This window comes from Bombus vancouverensis, chromosome 18, assembly GCF_051014615.1.
Source record: "Bombus vancouverensis nearcticus chromosome 18, iyBomVanc1_principal, whole genome shotgun sequence".
NCBI classification, from domain to species: domain Eukaryota; kingdom Metazoa; phylum Arthropoda; class Insecta; order Hymenoptera; family Apidae; genus Bombus; species Bombus vancouverensis.
The window spans coordinates 3742967-3761263 of NC_134928.1; the positions used below are offsets into that span (position 1 = coordinate 3742967).

An 18297-nucleotide genomic window follows, 5' to 3' on the forward strand; every position below is an offset into this window, starting at 1 on the left:
TATTATATATATTAACAACTAAATGTTCATCAAAGATTTCCTTAAACAAATTCTAGATATAGATTCTACGCATATATATGTATGCATATACATATTTATCAAAAGTATAGGTAGCCTATATCGCTATTCCAGGTTGCAGTTACAAAGAGTTCCATGCAGTTTTTGCGATTTGTCACGTATTCCTTCTGAACAGTGCAAATTTTCTGCTGGAAAAGATGTGTGCACAGAAAATAGAATCCTACGATGTATCACAAAAACAACGAGCAATACTAGAATGGAAATACACGAGAAGAGCTCAATTACGTCACAAATATTTAAAAGAAGTTCTCAACCCATCGATGCAAGTAATGCCCGTATGTAGTGATAATTTTTTAACCTTACTTATATAGATTTAATAATAATTTCCGTTGTATCTGAAAAAATGTAACTCATTTAGATTCATTTCTAATTATGTAATGTATGCTTAGTTATTTAAGGTAATTATTAATTTAATTATGGAACAGTCTCATAATTTTATGCAAAAAATGTAATTATGTAACAAGTATTTTTCTCATTGATATAAATTACACGAAAATATCGTTAAAAATTACTTTAATATTAATTTTGTTAATTGTTAAAAGACCTTATGATATTTGTATTAAATACGTAATTAATTAATATAGGTGGATGGTGCAGTTCAACGACTAGTTGCATTGAGACATAACCATGATTATGTTTCACATGTAAAGTTTGTACCACATTTACTATTTGGTTTGTTATGGTTTGGAGGCATATATCTTGGTTCAAGATTTCTCGAGAAAGTGAAGGTATATTATTAAATGTTTGTTTAATGAGTATACCATGAACATAAAATTTGTTTTATTTTATAGGATAATGAAGATTATTTGTATCGTACTGGTCAAGTAGCATATGTTGATAGAGAATTTAAATTTACAGAATAACATTTCTTTTTCCAATTGTATATTTGTAGATCTTAAACTTACAATATATATGTCAGCATCTGTACTCTAATACAATAAAATATAAAATAAATACTTCATTAGTAAATATAAAATGCTATAACTATACATGTCATTTTATTTACTGGCATTTCATTTTCGCACATATGATTCCATTTTCAATAAACAAAGGAAAATTATTATGAAATGCTGAAATGTTTATCTGTGAAAATAATTTAAATCGACCACAAACAAAACCAAGGAATTCTTTTTTTATATTTTTAATTCAAAGATATTCATTCCTTAATTGTATTGGAATATAAAATTTTATCTTATTACTTTTAATTTCTTTCCTATGTCTTTAATTATCGATCTTCGAGTTGTTTATCACGAGCAACAACTGCATCATCAAATTTAACCATATATGTTGTTCCTTTATGCCAATGTGCAGTGACTTTTGCTTGCTACAAATGCAAATATTTCCAATTAATTCATTACCTAAATAATTTTATAATTTAAATAGTGATATTGACAAAAATTTAATACTCACAAAACCACAATCACAAAGAATAGCTTCAACTATACCAGCAATAAAAGAAGCACAGTTTAGACTTCCTTTATCTTTTGGAACTGATATAAATTTATTTACTAGTGCTTCTTTTTCTATGATATAGTAAGTCCGTTCGTCATCATTTGCATGTTCTAATTTATCAGCTTCACGACCAAACAATGACTTCCATACCGTACTTTTAATAAATAATAAAATATTTAATAATTTTATCTCGCGCTTTCCACCTTTTTCCCGTACAACGAGTAAATCTGTTACTTTATGACCAACCTCTGTACCTATCTCTGCCAATCTAACCAATAAATAGAAAACATTTGTATATAAGAATTTTTAATGAACTTGATTATTTACATACTTATTTTGTAATTCTGGTACGGTGTAAACTCGATTTTGGCAGTATTGCACAAGTTCTGAAAACAGAAGTGCGAAACAACTCAAGCTAACCTCTCCCTTTCCCTTACTTAATGATTTATCAAGTATACTTGTTCGTGTTCGAACTGCTGATATTGTAATACTTGTCATTTCTATAAAATATTTAATATCTAAAGTAATATTTCACTTTCTTATAAACATTAACAAACTCAACACGACAATCGAATTAATAGCAACACTAAGTTTATCTGATAGGTTCGCCATCTGGTGATAGTAAACAGAATTGTTTATTATTCAAGCGAAAATGATAAAACTAAATAAATATATGTCGGAGATGAAAGGACATCGGAGCCTTCCCTTTGGAACTTCGGGAAAATCTCTTAACACCGTAATCTAGATTCTATCATAGGCGTAATTAAACAATTGTCGTCCTTCGACCCGATTGTATTTGTTCGAGATTTGTGATAATGAGCTTGGGCTCGAGGCGACAGCCAGTCGCCGAACGTAGCCGCGGTCGCGGGATGAACGCTTTGTCTAACAAAGGCATGGAGCAATTCTATAGCTCTCCTTAAAAGGGAAATAGTTGTAACACTCGACAATAAACATTCCAACGGTCTCTGTCCCGTAGCTCGCCACACGCAGACCCTATTCTTCGAGTAAGATGATTGCCAGATGTCGATGCGTCTCCGCAGTACATGTTCATATAACCGTTACAAATCTTAAGATTTAGCTAACTAAAGTCCTTCAAACAAACAGTCTTTGTCCCAGCTACGGGAAGATAGGAGAGACCTATTTTTCAACGAACGGCGTCTCCCACTAGCAACTTTCCCTCGAGGGCGACTAGCATCTTTTTTTAACCACCGATATGGAGATTGACCAATTAGCAGCAACGCCAATTTCCCTCACCTTCTGAACGAAGGCTATCCTCGACGAATCCGATGATCTCGTGTTCTCAGACACACCCCATCATAGTTTTCTTCTGCAGCATCATCACGACGGAAAGTCATCCCTCTCGTGAGGTCGTATTAGCGAGTTACTTAGTGTCTGTACGCTCGGTGGATATTCCATGTTTTAACAAAGAGTCCGACTTAGATATTGTGAGCATATTCATCTATCATCCCGTTGACCGCGGATTCGTTATTGAACCTAGGATCATTGTCATTAGTTTCTCGAGTATCTAATTACCACGGTTACTTGTCCAATTCTATAATAATCGTATTTGCACTAGTCAATGTCTTCTCTATTGCATAACGACAATGTGTAATCCAAACGAAGTTTCGTTTCACGCCCCTAACTCTAGTTCTAATGTAAACCCGACAATTGTTTAATTACGCCTATGATAGAATCTAGATTACGGTGTTAAGGGATTTAAGTTCCAAAGGGAAGGCTCCAATGTCCTTTCATCTCCGACATATATATATGCTATTTTATTAATAAATTTTCAAGAAACGATATTACCTGACATTATAGTTTTTTATAATATATATTTCACCTTAGACGGTTAATATCTCAAATCCTCTACCGTACACACATATGACTGATTCATCACTAAAACAATTAAATTTTAATGCCAATTTAGTCAAACATTAATCCGTTAAAACATAATAATGCAGATTATCATAATTAAATATCATAGAAGCAATAAACATACTTTGAATTATACCATGAAGTTAAGCCTTTTACATCCGTTACAAATGTAAAGATTTTCTTCAAAAATGTTACAGATAAAGTGCTATTGTTATAATCATAATGATACATATTTACTTGCTGATCCACTCCAACGCTAAAAATTGTATTTCTTTCGTGAAATATTACTCCTGGAAAATATCTTTTCAAATTAATTGAATACTTTTATCAATAAATTATTTATATTTCTAGCTTACTTTATTTTATTTTTATTCGTTTATATTTTCTAATTGTAATTTAACAAATACAGAATAAATATAAATAATGTTAAGCATTATTTAAAAATATATACTGACATAAAAATTGTAAACGTACCTGTAATTTGAGCAGCATGTGCAGTCGCAGTACTCCATTTTGATAACAATGAAATATGTAATTCTTCCTTCTTACCTTCTAACTGAACTTTAAAACAAATAACATTAAACAAATTATCATCACCACCAGTTGCTAACAAATATTCGCTTTTTTCAATCACTTTTATGTCATATGAGTTAATTCCAGATTGATGTAAATCAAACTTTGCAATGAATACATTTTTGCAGTTGTGAAATTCTTGTTCTTCAATTTGTGGACATATTATAATCTTTGAAATAATATCAGTGAAATCAATAAATCGACCGATTCCATCAGTGGACATTGTTAAGACAATTATTTTTTTATCATATGTCAAAACAGTTATTTTTGTTATACAACGATCCACACACTTTACATGTGCTTTGAGTGAAATATTTTTCACAGTAATATCATACAAAAATACTCTGCAAATAATATTTAAGTAAATATTTGAATAGAAAAATACCTTGATTTTCAAAAATTCATTTTAGATTACAAAAAATAAAGATTATACATATTTCTATGAATAATACAATAATTTCTATGAATATTAATTTAAAATTATATTTCTATGAATATAGAATATCCACAAGTATATTTGTATAAGATACTACATTGTAAATTCATAAATATCAAGCAAAAAATGTACCTTACAAATCCATCTGCACAAGCAACAAAGAGCAATATATAATGTAAATTTATAGAGCAACGATAAACTTCAATATCCATATATCGACTCTCAGGTTGCATATTATAAGAATATTTAGATTCTTGCCACTGCTTTTTATGATAACGATCAAATCCATACAACATGTGAGATGTAATGTCATGACAAGAAATATCTGTACTTTGTAAGGATGTTTTATTATCTTTTATATCAATTTCCCAAACTTTTAATTGTGCTCTTCCACCTCCCGAAAAAATGAGATATTTATTGTAAAAAAGATTAGTTTGTAAATTTAAACAATTTATAAATTTAACACTAGAGATGTGACCATCAAAAATACTCAATGTTTGAAAAGTGAGATTGTTTTTCATCAGTGTACTTGAGATGTAACTAATGCGAAGAGTACTATCTTCACCTCCAGATATGAAAATATTATACTGACCAATTTTAGATATTGGATTGATGCAGTATATTTCCTTTGTATGGAAACCATTCTAAAAATTTAAAAGAATATGCTTTTAATTCCTCTGGGAAAGTATAAAATTTTCAGTATGAAGAAATTACTCACCAATAAAACCGGCAACATGAAAGAAGTTAATGAAAAATTAGATACATATACTTGCTTATTACGAATATATACAAATGTAATAAGTTCATTTTGTAACATACAATCCCATGATCTATGCCCACCACCACAAGGAACTCTTATCAAAGTTCGATGGTGGAGCAGACTATATATTATAAATTCTACCTATAAATAATAACGATGAAAGATAAAAAATGTAAAAAAAAATATGTATATACATATATATGTATAACATCTGTTTAAATACATATGTATGTACCTCTTTAAATCCTAGTATAAGAACATCATCAGAGGATTTTAAATGGCTGCTAATCCAATCCATTGGCATCTTTTGTTTATGTAAAGCGCATAATAACTTTGCACTTTTATATTTATTTAATTCATAAAACTTTAACATTCCATCACGACCAGTTGATATTAATTTTGAATTCAAAACTATGAAATTTTGAATACCAATTTTTCCATGAACTTTAACAAAAGTTTGGATAGGTTTGTTTTTTGCTTCAGGTACATTTGCTCCATTATATGATACAGATTTTTCAAGCTCAAAAACATGCATATTTCCAGTTCTATCTCCACACACTAATAGTCCTTCATATAAAGCAGCCGCTGTTAACCAACGTTCTCGACTATATGGTAACAAACATATTGATTCTATATTAATTAATCCTGTATAAAATAAAAAATGTAAAAATTAAATGGAAATTTAAATTTTACTAAACAACAGATTATTCTATATTTTATAAAATATACCTCCTTCTGTAAAATTAAATATTTTTAAAATTCCATTTAGGCCACAAATTACTAATTTATTATCTCCTAGCCACTGTACAGAAAATATTTGTGATTCCATTATCTTTGTTTCTATAATCTGTTGTAATTCTCTATTAGCTGCAACTTCTAAAATCATTATGTACAATATTCTTAACAATTAATGCAATTTTATCAATCTTTATTATTACTTTACCTTTGTATATTGTTATATATCCATCTCTTGATGCAAAAGAAACATAGGTGTGGCATAAAGAAACCTCCATAACACAATATGTACTATATTTCTTTAAATACAATGACCCTAGCAGACTATTATAATAATTGTTAAATATAAATAAAGTAGCATTTTCATCAAAAATTAAAAGGTTACCACTTCTTAAGTAACAAACATATTTTGGCACAGTGCATGTATGTATTTTTGGTATTAATACAGCTTTTTGAACATAACCATTAACAAAAGGCCATGCATAAACTGCACCATCAGCACCACCAGTGAAAACACTTTTATTATCATTTGATATGTCAATACTCCATATAGCAGCACCATGGTGAGCACAAACTTTGTTAAGTAGTTTACCATCCAATGACCAGATGCATATAAGAGAATCCTTCGATTATGAACATGAAAATAAATTATTTTTATTATCAATTGTTTACTATGTATACATAATGATATATACCTCTCCTATTGTAAATAAAATTTCATTTTTAATGATAGATTTCCACACTCTAGCTGTATGACCAAACATTGTTCGCATTAGTTTTATATTAATTTCTTTCCAATTTGTGTTCACTGATTTTCTTTCCAATGTAAGCTTACAGTCTTTACTTTTGTTGTTACTTATTTTCCATAATCTGACTGTTCTGTCATCTGAGGTAGAACAAATAATTTGTGTAGCTATATCATATGTGATTGAAAAGATTACACCCTAGAATTGAGTTCATTTGCATTCTTAAACTTTAACATAATGCATAAAAAAGGACATTGCTTTAGGTAATATATTACGAACATTGTGCCCCTGTAAACGATGTAAAACTGGAGATATTCTAGAATGACAATTATAATTTATTTGCCATATCAATATTTCCTGATATACAGTTCCACTAAAAATAATTAGATCTCTATTACTGTTATTTAACATGGAGCCAGCGTATCTAATAATAAAGTTAAGATTAATGTTAAAATATTTTGTTTAAATATATAAATATAAGGATACAGAATACATCTTTCTTCGCAACATATGCTTTGATAGCATTCACTAGATACGTTATAAATACAAACATTATTGTGTGCTAAAAGAACACATAGATAATCGAATTCATCAAATATCACCCATTCTGCTGCCACAATCCAATCATTAAGTCTTTTTTTATTAGAATCTTCTTCAATCCTAAAATATATACTTTCTTATGAATATATAGATAAATAAAGTATAATACTTAATAAAACAAATATTATATGTATATTACTTAAACATACATCAATGTTTCTTGTTTATGGTAAATTTTATATGTAGAAAAATAGTTAGCACCAAATACAGTTAATTTGTTATTAGGGCCCTCAACAATTCCATGTATATTATATGGATAAAGACAATTTATTTTTTTTTCCAATTTGTATGTTTTGGCATTAAAAATATATAGTACACATCCCATACCTATGTATAATTTGAAAAGGAAATTATAAAAATTACAAAATATAAATATGTATTACTATTTAAATGGAGAAATGAAGATTTGGTTATAACTTTTATTTATTGTGAAAAAATTACATATATGATACTAACCTACAAAAATGAAATTATCAACACAGCGAATGGCAAGTACATCGGTACATAGAAATTTTGAAAACATTTTAAATATTAAGTTTTACTACCAAACACTTTTAATAACCGTATATCAAAATAAAATCATCTGATCGTCAATAGACATTAAAACTTACACATTTAAATCAATATGAAAATTCATTCTCTCTTCACACACGAAAATTTGAACATTCGCGTGATTATCTGACGTACTTTTCATTAAATATGTATATGCACTGTATACTATGTACATATGTGATGTTCATAATTTCTCTCAATATACATACTAATGTAAAATTATTTTGGACAAAAGATTAGGAAAAGGTATATTTTAAATAATAAAAATAGCGTAATGTCGAAGGAACAATAAATTTGTTCGAAATAATTATATTTCATAAACCATTATTCAAAATTTTAGTGTAAAGTATATTTTGATTGTTTTAAAACTTTTACTAAATAGTCTATGTATCTGTCGTCTTAATAATTTAATGTGAATTCAACATTAAATATGTTTTAGGAGAATAGGAAATACTGTCTTACTCGGAATTTATATATTTTTACAAAAAAATATAATTTTAAATGAAAAGTTCAAACAATCATTAAGGCAATTACTATTTAACAAGAAAAGTAATAATGTGGGTGTTTGGTTATGGTTCACTGATATGGAAAGCGGACTTTCCTTACGAAGAAATTCTCGTTGGATACATCAAAGGATATATCAGAAGATTTTACCAGAAAAGTATAGATCATAGAGGAATACCTAGTAGAGTACGTATTATAATTATTGTGTGTTAAACTTCTTTAAGTAATTTTTTTCACTTAAAACATCTTTTAACATTTGCGATTAAATTATGTACGTTTTTTAAATTTCAAATTTCAAATTAATTTGGGATTTTCTTTTTTTTGTGTTTTGCAAATAATGTTTTGCAATTAAAGGATTAATTAGTTTTCTTTAAGAAAAGTAAAAATCAATTTTTGTAATTATTTCTTCATTAATAGAATTTGATATGTGTATGGTTATGTTATGGTCTAAAAATTTAGATATTACATTAAGTGTAAATTATTTTATTACTTATTAACAATTCATATTATGTTGACTTTTATGTAATGTATAATACATAGTTTTTAAGTATACAAACAATGGTATTTTGTTATAGCCTGGTCGTGTTGTAACATTACTTAATTCTGATAATCCTAATGATGAAGTATGGGGTGTTGCTTATAGAATATCACCCCAAAATATAGATAAAGTAGTAAAACACTTGGATTACAGAGAAAAAGGAGGTTATGAAAGAAAAAGTGTTCTCTTTTATCCATCTTATTCCATTAAAAATACTGCACCATATTCTTTAACAGATAATACTTTTCCAAATGATCTTAAAAATAAAAAACTATTATCATCAGTTTCAGAAAATATGCGATTTTATATCACAATTTACATAGGTGGTGAAGATAATCCAAATTATGCAGGTGTAGAGGACATATATACAATAGCAAAACAGATACTAGTGTCTCATGGTCCTAGTGGAACAAATACAGAATATTTATATAATTTGGCATCTGCAATGCGAGTAATAGCACCAGGTATAAATGATGAACATTTATATACACTCGAGGCAACTGTGAAAATGTTAGAGCAAGAAAAAAATATGGAAATGAAATTGGATAAAAATTTATGTGATAGTGAGAATGGATAAGAAATGTGTTTCTTTAATAATATATTTCAGAGCTGAATAATGTAACCAAAAGTTTGTACTTAAAACATTGGAAAATAGGCAAATTATTTGTATTATCTGTGTAATTAGAAAAAATAAATAAAACCTTTGTATAGTATGAAATTTTATATCTTCACATAATATAAATAAAAGTAATTTATAATTGACAATAGAAATGTATAATAAGAAAGGGATGTTATTTTTATTATAATATATTACCATATAGTACTCTTATTTAAATATCTATCAATTTGTACATAATAAGAATGAATGAATGTAAAAAGCTTCAGTTTATAAAATGTAAAGATGTATTCAAAAATCATTCTTGTTTACTATTTATACATGTATAAATATATATTATGTTAACCAATGAAGTGGCATAACAAATGTAAAAATTAAAAGCTAGCTCATAAACTACATCTATGGAATACTAATAGTTCAAAAAATTTTTTCTATATTATATTAAATCATCTGATATTACAAAAGTGATCACATACTTATAACTTATGTATACTTAAGGTTCCTTCCTAACTGTAATATTGAGAAAGAAAATGTCAAGAATAAAATGATTATATCAGTAGATTTTAACAAAAATATTCCACATATTGCTGAAATACATATATGTGCATCATTTCAAATTTTTAGTATTGCAATAAAATTAAGATCATTAATCTACATTATTATTACTATTATTTATTTATTATTTATCTTGTTCATCCTTTCAGACTTTGTGGAGCTTTGGTCTTTACATCTAATCATCTATTTTTTTCTAATATTTAGCAGCACAATGATATTGATACAATAAGATAAGTAAAATACTAATAAATTTAACATATAAATTTAAGATCCAGTAGCAAGTTAATAGTGCTACAACAAAATAAAATAACATATACATAGATATAAATATTTGGGGGAAAAGGGTGAGTGATATTTGGACGAAACATGAGGCTTCCAGGTGATTAGATAAAGGTCACGGAAGTTCCTCAGAGTGATCTTTGACCAATCGGGTCATTACAATTAGCTAAATTACCCATCGGAAATAATTGCATTTATTGCACGCTCGACTATTGAGAACATGATGATCATAAAAAATTACAGGCATTGTTACCATTGCTGAACAAAATCATGCTAAGTGCTAGTGTCCCAACTTAAAAATAGCCTCTTGTCTTCGAAAGCGGGTGTCAAAAAGTTATCTACGGAAATCCTCACGTTTTTTGTTCCTATGCTACGTATCTGTGCTGTCTTCTGCTCCTATATCACGGCACAATCATTAACCTACATGTTAATACTATTTAATACCAATATAAAATTTAAAATTATGAAATAATGCTATATTCAAACTAGATTTATAAATAGAACATTCAATTCTAAAATTAATGAAAATTATTTGAAATAATATAACTGCAGTGAAGATAATAAATTATCTAAATATAGTGACATCATATTTAAAATTTTTCGCAGAGAGATTTACGCTTATGGAAGGACTATTACGCATGAGCGTATGGAAGCTCGTAATGATCAGCTGAACGTTCATGACTTCGCCATTTCTTATTGTTAAAACAACTGTCAAACGGAATAGTTCGTTCGTGAATCTGTTTCCTATCCGTATCGACAAATACGATAAAAAAGCCAAGATTGGGTGATATATCGACGTAACAGCGTTTCGGACGCATCCGGGTAAATCTTTGCTTTTTTTTGTAAATATCATTGTAGTGCATAAAGTGTTTATAAAATATATGTTCAAATGTCTAACTAAAACAAAATGGTGGTAATGAGAATAGAGAAAGAGTTCGACGAATATACATACTGTATATATGTACTTCTAATTATTTGATTATTTATGATATGTCTTTTATATGATATAATATAAATTAGTTAAGATAATAATGATAAAGCTTTTGACAATACTACAAAATTGGAACTTTATATATAATGAATAATCGCGATAAAAATCTAATTTTTCTTTCTACAAATTAAATGACAGGAGTAAATGAGATCTCTATAGTTCTTGGCATTTGAGAGTAAATAGCATAATATTTATTTACGATTAGATAAAGAAAATGTGGATCGCTATGAAATTTATTTAATAATGAAGTATGATAAATTGTATAAACTCGTGTCAAATATAACAAAAATAAGATGAGATACTCTCTCTCTCTCTCTCTCTGTGTGTGTGTGTGTGTGTGTGTGTGCGCGCGTGTGTGCGTGCGCGTGCGTGCGCGCGCGCGTGTATATATATAAATATAAAAGATAAGAACTATATTCCATAGACTCGCATTCAACATTTTAAAGTTTATGTTTTCATAAAGTTATTTTTTATTGCTCATTATTTACAATACATACATTTTTATTTTTGTTGAAATAATTTGTTAATTCTTATTTAAATGATCATTGAAATTCTATCATTTGCAAATAAATGATTAAATTCGTTTATTAACCAAAGATTTCATATATTATTTGATCTTAATACTACTTTACAGTTAACTTCGTCCAAATTCGTGCATATTCGTAGTAATTCGGATATTGCTCATCCGTGACGATTCGCATAGCAGATGCGAATTAACAGTATCATTCGAGTACGCGTTTATATAGAGTGTATACTTTGCTCTTCGTAGGAGCTCGTTGCTCTTACGTAAAGAAAAAAACAATATATACCTATAGATTTCGATGATTCTGTGATTTCATAATACCACATTGTCTAAAATAAATGATAAGTGTGTACATTAATTTGCTTTTATATATGGGAAAATATTATAGGTATGAATCTTGTTACTAACAACGAATTGATCGTTGATCAACATAAACATTTCTTTCGTTAAGTGATACATTAGTTCTTCATAAATTGCGAGGATCAATTTCTTTATAAACAATTTCCTTTGTTTTATATCTTTCATTACATCATTCATTATTGTTTTATATCTTGTCATTACCTATAATGTAATTCAAATTAAGCATCTCGTAGTAAGTTATAATATTATGAACTAAACCATTATTTCATATATTGTTTTATGATTTGTTTGCATATTTTCATTGCTATCACCAATACAGTAATTTTTAAACAGCTTTTCGGGTCAGTGAAATTTATAAACATATATATGTAAATATGTGATTTTAGTTTTTATACATATATCTTTCCAAAACTAATAGTTTTTATTAAATCTTTTTATTTTATCCATGTTTCAGGACAAATTTGCATTGAACTTTTAATTTCAGTTAAATACTCTTCCTTATATTTAACATATTTAATTGAAAATATTTTTATTTGGACATTTTTGGCTCGTTTTGAATTGACGTATGATACAAATAATGGAAGACTTAGACGCACTTAAGTTCTTTCAATTCTGACAGTACATTGCATCAGCTGGTTATATATCTTTTCGTTTTGTCGTTTTGATAATATATGACAATAATACGACTTAAGTATTACCAAATAAATAAATTACACATTTCTATTCGATATTTCGCATTAGAATATTCTCGAAAATCATTTTACAGTAGCCTATTATTACATTATAAACTATCGTTATATTATTTTGTCTTATTTTGCAAAATTTATTAACTATTTCCTTATTATATTGATGACTTATATTTTTACAATATTCGATTTTTTTTGTAATTCTATACCTTTATTACGTTATCATTTTATTTACATGATTTTGGAAGCGCTATTTATAAAATAGGACACTATTCTAAATTGAATTCTTTTAAATTAAACCAAAAATAATAAATTCAGCTCGTTTGTAATAATATATTTAAACATTTTATAATGACTGTAGTTCTACAAAAATATTATCACGGCAAAGAATTTTGACTCAATTTATTTTAAAAAAGGAATCATATAAAAGAAAAAGATACAAAATCGAAAGCGCTCGAAGTTATTTCGAATTATATATAGATGATTTTCTAGTACATTCCTGAAACTTTCAAGTATATAAATCTATTGATGGCGCGTGGATGCAAACTCGCACACCTTACACAATAGCAAAGAACAGAAGTAAAAATAAGAAGCTGGAATAAAATTGTTACAAGATTTAGTATTAAAATAACATAGGAACAATTGTCACGAAGAAAATATGGTCTTCTTATAGTGTATTAAAGAAAAAAATTATTCTGATATTTGTTATTTCTCTGTAATTTATTAAAATAGTTAAACAACTTATACAATTTTTCGACTATATTTATGTTATTAAAGAATAAGTTATTTATCACAAACTGTTATGTTAAATTAAACATTCTAGAAACAGATATATTTATTATCTTTAACATAATAATTTAGACAATAATAGATCTTTTAAATAATAATTTTAATATAAATATTTTCTGTTTATAGATACAAGGCTAGCCAGCTGCGCCATTCTTGTTGTGTGACATTCATATCATCAGCTACACTACGCATATTTTGCATTGCTTTATCTTTTAATTATTGCCGTAGTGAGCTGTCAGTCACACATTGCAGGAATGGACACATCGGGCTTGCCTGTACCGGATGCAATCCACCCGCTACTTGAACAACTGCAAGAAGCTTTGGTTCTTGAAGTAAAGTATCAACCTAACCTTCCGTTACCTAATATATCACAAGTATGTATATAAATCATATAGAATAATAGAACAATTGGGTATCTGTAAAATATCATAAGTAATTTTATTTTATATGAAATATTTTTTCTCCTTTCAGAATGATGACATAACAATTGGAGCTCGTGATGGATCAGCCCATGTTTTAAGGTGTTTGAAAGTATGGTATGATCTACCATCGGATGTATTTTTTGTTGCCATCAATTTAATGGACCGTTTTTTAACAAAAATGAAAGCAAGACCAAAATATATGGCATGTATCAGTGTATCTGCTTTTCACATAGCTACTGTTCAGTTAGCTCAGTCACTGGATGCTGACCACTTAGTCTCAATTTCTCAGTGCAAATGCACTGGAGGTGATCTTAAACGTATGTCAGAAGTAATACGGAATAAGTTAGAATGGGCACCTGGTACTCAACCTGTTACATCTTTAACTTTTCTTCGTTTATTCAATGCAATGTTTCTTGCAATTGCATCACAACTAGGGCTAGGAGACATGTATACCAGTATTGTAACGGTAATAATTTTTATTTATGTAAAAATAGAAGACTTGGTTATATTACTATAATGATATATCAATTTGATTGCTTTATTTTAGGAATCTGAGCTTCTACTTAGGTTAGAAATGGTTGCATGTGATGGTAACTGTGCAAGTTTGAAGTCGTCGGAAGTAGCACTTGTTCTACTCTGCACATACTTAGATGGTGCAGTGAACCGATTAGATACTAATACAGATATTCCCATATCTACTACTGCTATTCCTAGTTCCTCTACTATCAATACATCTGTAACATCAAGGCATCAAATGCTTAGACTTTTGGACTTTGCTATAGAACTTCAGAAAATATGTAAGGTAACGTTATAATAATTTAATGAATTTTAAATCTTGTAAATATAACAGGTAAAACAATAAATGATTGGTATATTACGTTTATAGATTTCAGACACAAGCTTCTTTTCCACACATGAAGCTGTGGGTGCTGTATTGAGCAAATACAATGCTCAGGAGCAAACCCCTCACAGGCAAAGACTGATATGGAGATTATCTTCTCGTACAGCACGTCTTTTACGTCCAACTGATAAATTTACTTCTGTATTACCTGTTATCGCCGAACATACTCCGGTTCCTTCGCCGAGTAAAATTAGGTATACTTTCTATGCTCGTATGTTTGCATAACATTAAGTTTAGGAATTAAATTGAATATAAATATTAAGCATTTTGACAATTTGAACAAATATTTTTTATATATATTAATAGATTTACAACTTCCTTTTTGTAGAAAAAATCGTAAGTTCGGTCGACGTCATGGGAATAAGAGACGTTAAATGGCAGTATTGAGGCCTTAAAGTGAGTTACTATATTATCATACCAACTATAACTATAAATATTAGTAAAGTACGCAGAATATATTACAACTATATGTGATGGTGGATTATTTTTAAGGTGCTGAATCAGATGTTTAATATTTATTCAACATACCGAACAAGAGAAGAAATTAGACTTTAGTTTAAAAATAAAAATAAATTTTGTTAAAAGTTAAATAGAAAGTACAAATATTAATGTATTTATGTCGAATAGGAACAATTTGAAGTACCTCTTTTTATATCAAAATTTGGTTTTCCATATATGAAATGTATTGAAAGACACACACACACACACACACACACACACACACACACACACACACACACACACACACACACACACACACATATTTTCTACTTGTATCATACATTTTATAAACGAACGAGGAATTTCGTTCTCAAATTTATCAGTTATTGCTATTATATGAAATACGTGAGAGAGAGTGCCGTAAAAAGAAAATGAACAAGTCATATGGTAGTAACATTAATGTGATATAATGTCCTTTATAATTCGTATATTATGAATAGAATATTATAAATATATGCATACACTTGCAAAACGTTAAAAACACAAAGAAATTAATTATATGTGAGTATAAATATAAAGTTAAAAAATTATTTTAAAAATGGTGAATTATAAAAGATGAATAAAATTATTTAGGATGATCAAAATGTTTAATAAATTTTAATGCTGAAAATTATGCAAAATTTAAATTACTATTTAATGTTTTGTCGCGAGATTGTATTTATGTATCTAAGAAGCATACGAATGAATGTAAATAAGAAATTTTTTATTAAATGAGTTTCGAATATCTTCGTTAAGAAAAAGAAACGTAACTGCATATTTACATTAAATGATTTAACCTTTTGTGATCAAATTGTGATCTTTACATCTCTTATCACACATTTTTTTCAGTGGATATATTATTTCAATGTTAATAATTAATTATTAATCTTGTTATATGTTAATTGGCTATCAATATTTAATAAATTGCAATTAAAAGAATCTTAAAAAGGAACAATTGCCTTTAATATATGTATGTAGGTCATACTTAATTTAAAAATTAGATAATGTTTTTGTACAAAATTCTTACACGGTATTTCAAGAATATTATGTATATATTACATGTTGTGAATAAATACAATGAAGAGCACAAAAGGTTAGTAACAATCTTGAAAGCTTTGAGCGAACATTTTTGAAAATCAACAGAAAAAATATTAGCTGTGAAAGTATAATTACATGTAAAATTAATTTAACATATATAGTATTATAAACTAAGAATAAGAATATTTCAAAGCCACAATTTGTGATAGGATTTTTTACTGACATAGATTTTAAATGTGGCAAATTACTGAAATCTAACCACAATAGTCTTAAGCATTTAATAATTAAATTTTTCGTCTATAATAATTCATTATCTTGTCTTTTACATTTTGTATCACTCTTATGGCATTACAATGAATACAGAAAACATAAAATAAACGAAACTTCAAATGAAGTATAAATGACTTATATATTAGTAATATTTCATTCAATTGTTAGATAATAAAACAAAAAATTAGTTCCAGGAAAATAAAACAATTATGTTTTCATTGCTTATAAACTGTTTTACTCCTTAATTGCATATATATAAATGTTATTTATAACGTATCTCACAATGTTAATATTACAAATTAATGTCATATTTAGAGACAAAAAGGATCAATTTTTACTTTAATTATTTATATTTTCAAGTAGTTTATGTTAGCCATAAGTAATATTTATATGCTCTCAAAACTTTCATTATTAAAGTATTTCATGGCAACAAATTATTAGATGTTAAATAGTTGAAATATGAGTCTTGCATTTTATTATTAATTGTCAGCCAATATCGTTAATACTAAAATTTGTCAAAAATAAAAATTCTGGTAAATATATCTTTCTATATTATGTTACCTAAATAAATGTATAATATAAAAAGTTTTTTATAAAATAATCTTCTATAAAATACAATTTTTTTCTTTCATATTGAAAGAATTATGTTTAAATATGAGGTTAATAAACATTTAAGAGAAATATGAAATATTTTATGAACTACTTATTTTTTATATATAATTATTGTATAATAATTATTATAAGAAACATAATACAAGATAAATAATGTCATAAATTTATTTGAATAATTTCATGATCCATAGATCACAACTTATTATATTTTTATTAATTATGTTGCTTCAAAATATTAAGAAGTTATTATTCCAGAAAAGACAAATATTTTTATTTTAATTTTAAAAAGTTCATTATAAAGAAACCTAAAATGTCATATATTATATACATAAAATTCAAATATATCTAAGATTAAAAGATCTTCCTCAAAGTATAATTAAGAAGATAAAATATAAAGTGCGCATGTTTACACTTTGTTTCTAAAGTAACTTTTACGCGATATACTATTTTGAAAATAAAAATATAATTGATAACATACAGGATGATTTTCTCACTAACTTAAAGGCAGTGCTGCCAATTACATTACGGTAACAATAATAACAATGTCGTAGATATGTGTGATTTGTTTTGTATCATTTTCATTAGTCATTAGTTCCTAGTCATTAGTTTCATTAGACCCATTAGACCGATATCATGTTTTTATATTAAGGGGCAGGCAGTTTGTGTGTGTATGTTGTATGTATCCATAATGAAAACGAGAGTGTGATCAAGTAATCAGCAGTAATAACGGTAAGTGGCGCATCTACCTTTGAATTAATTAGGGAATAGTATTACCAAAGAGGGAACGAATGCTACATTTATAAGGTTATTCTCAGATTAGTACTGCCCCAGTGACCAAGAACTGAAGGCGTTCCACGTTATCATACAAAAATCTATTTAGTTCCACCGCAAATGAAATATACTCGCTGTGATTCTATGCTGCAAGA

At 27.5% G+C, this 18297-nt stretch overlaps 4 protein-coding genes across 17 annotated transcripts; 3 read left to right on the plus strand and 1 right to left on the minus strand.

Moving 5' to 3' along the window:
- The first annotated feature begins 215 nt into the window (after nucleotides 1-215).
- On the plus strand, nucleotides 216-1054 carry ND-B15 (NADH dehydrogenase (ubiquinone) B15 subunit). The gene is made up of 3 exons (XM_033341161.2): nucleotides 216-353; nucleotides 663-806; nucleotides 870-1054. The coding sequence occupies exons 1-3, from the start codon at nucleotides 216-218 to the stop codon at nucleotides 939-941; spliced, it is 354 nt and encodes a 117-aa protein (XP_033197052.1). The 3' UTR covers nucleotides 942-1054.
- Nucleotides 944-10869, minus strand: Trs31 (trafficking protein particle complex subunit 31). 13 transcript variants are annotated; one of them, XM_076626355.1, is made up of 15 exons: nucleotides 10553-10869; nucleotides 7405-7582; nucleotides 7142-7315; nucleotides 6935-7079; nucleotides 6605-6853; nucleotides 6118-6532; nucleotides 5904-6050; nucleotides 5410-5819; nucleotides 5133-5315; nucleotides 4547-5058; nucleotides 3880-4322; nucleotides 3530-3695; nucleotides 3337-3426; nucleotides 1862-1916; nucleotides 1716-1798 (listed from the first exon to the last, which is right to left on the minus strand). In XM_076626355.1, the coding sequence occupies exons 1-13, from the start codon at nucleotides 10569-10571 to the stop codon at nucleotides 3372-3374; spliced, it is 3096 nt and encodes a 1031-aa protein (XP_076482470.1). In that variant the 5' UTR covers nucleotides 10572-10869; the 3' UTR covers nucleotides 1716-1798; nucleotides 1862-1916; nucleotides 3337-3371. The 13 variants fall into 13 exon arrangements, with proteins under 13 accessions (XP_076482476.1, XP_033197051.1, XP_076482469.1 ...); XM_076626356.1 differs by lacking the exon at nucleotides 10553-10869 and adding an exon at nucleotides 7867-7982; XM_076626353.1 differs by lacking the exon at nucleotides 10553-10869 and adding an exon at nucleotides 7712-7850.
- Nucleotides 8136-9567, plus strand: LOC117160412 (putative glutathione-specific gamma-glutamylcyclotransferase 2). Its single transcript, XM_076626379.1, has 3 exons — nucleotides 8136-8153; nucleotides 8247-8497; nucleotides 8887-9567. The coding sequence occupies exons 2-3, from the start codon at nucleotides 8363-8365 to the stop codon at nucleotides 9424-9426; spliced, it is 675 nt and encodes a 224-aa protein (XP_076482494.1). The 5' UTR covers nucleotides 8136-8153; nucleotides 8247-8362; the 3' UTR covers nucleotides 9427-9567.
- Nucleotides 10870-10969: 100 nt separating the features above from the next.
- Nucleotides 10970-16966, plus strand: CycG (cyclin G). Of its 2 annotated transcripts, none has more exons than XM_033341153.2 (7): nucleotides 10970-11121; nucleotides 13775-14022; nucleotides 14120-14536; nucleotides 14618-14872; nucleotides 14957-15165; nucleotides 15300-15367; nucleotides 15464-16966. In XM_033341153.2, exons 2-6 carry the CDS (start codon nucleotides 13903-13905, stop codon nucleotides 15343-15345), a joined length of 1047 nt encoding a protein of 348 aa, XP_033197044.1. In that variant the 5' UTR covers nucleotides 10970-11121; nucleotides 13775-13902; the 3' UTR covers nucleotides 15346-15367; nucleotides 15464-16966. The 2 variants fall into 2 exon arrangements, with proteins under 2 accessions (XP_033197044.1, XP_033197045.1); XM_033341154.2 differs by lacking the exon at nucleotides 10970-11121 and adding an exon at nucleotides 12011-12201.
- Nucleotides 16967-18297: the final 1331 nt, after the last annotated feature.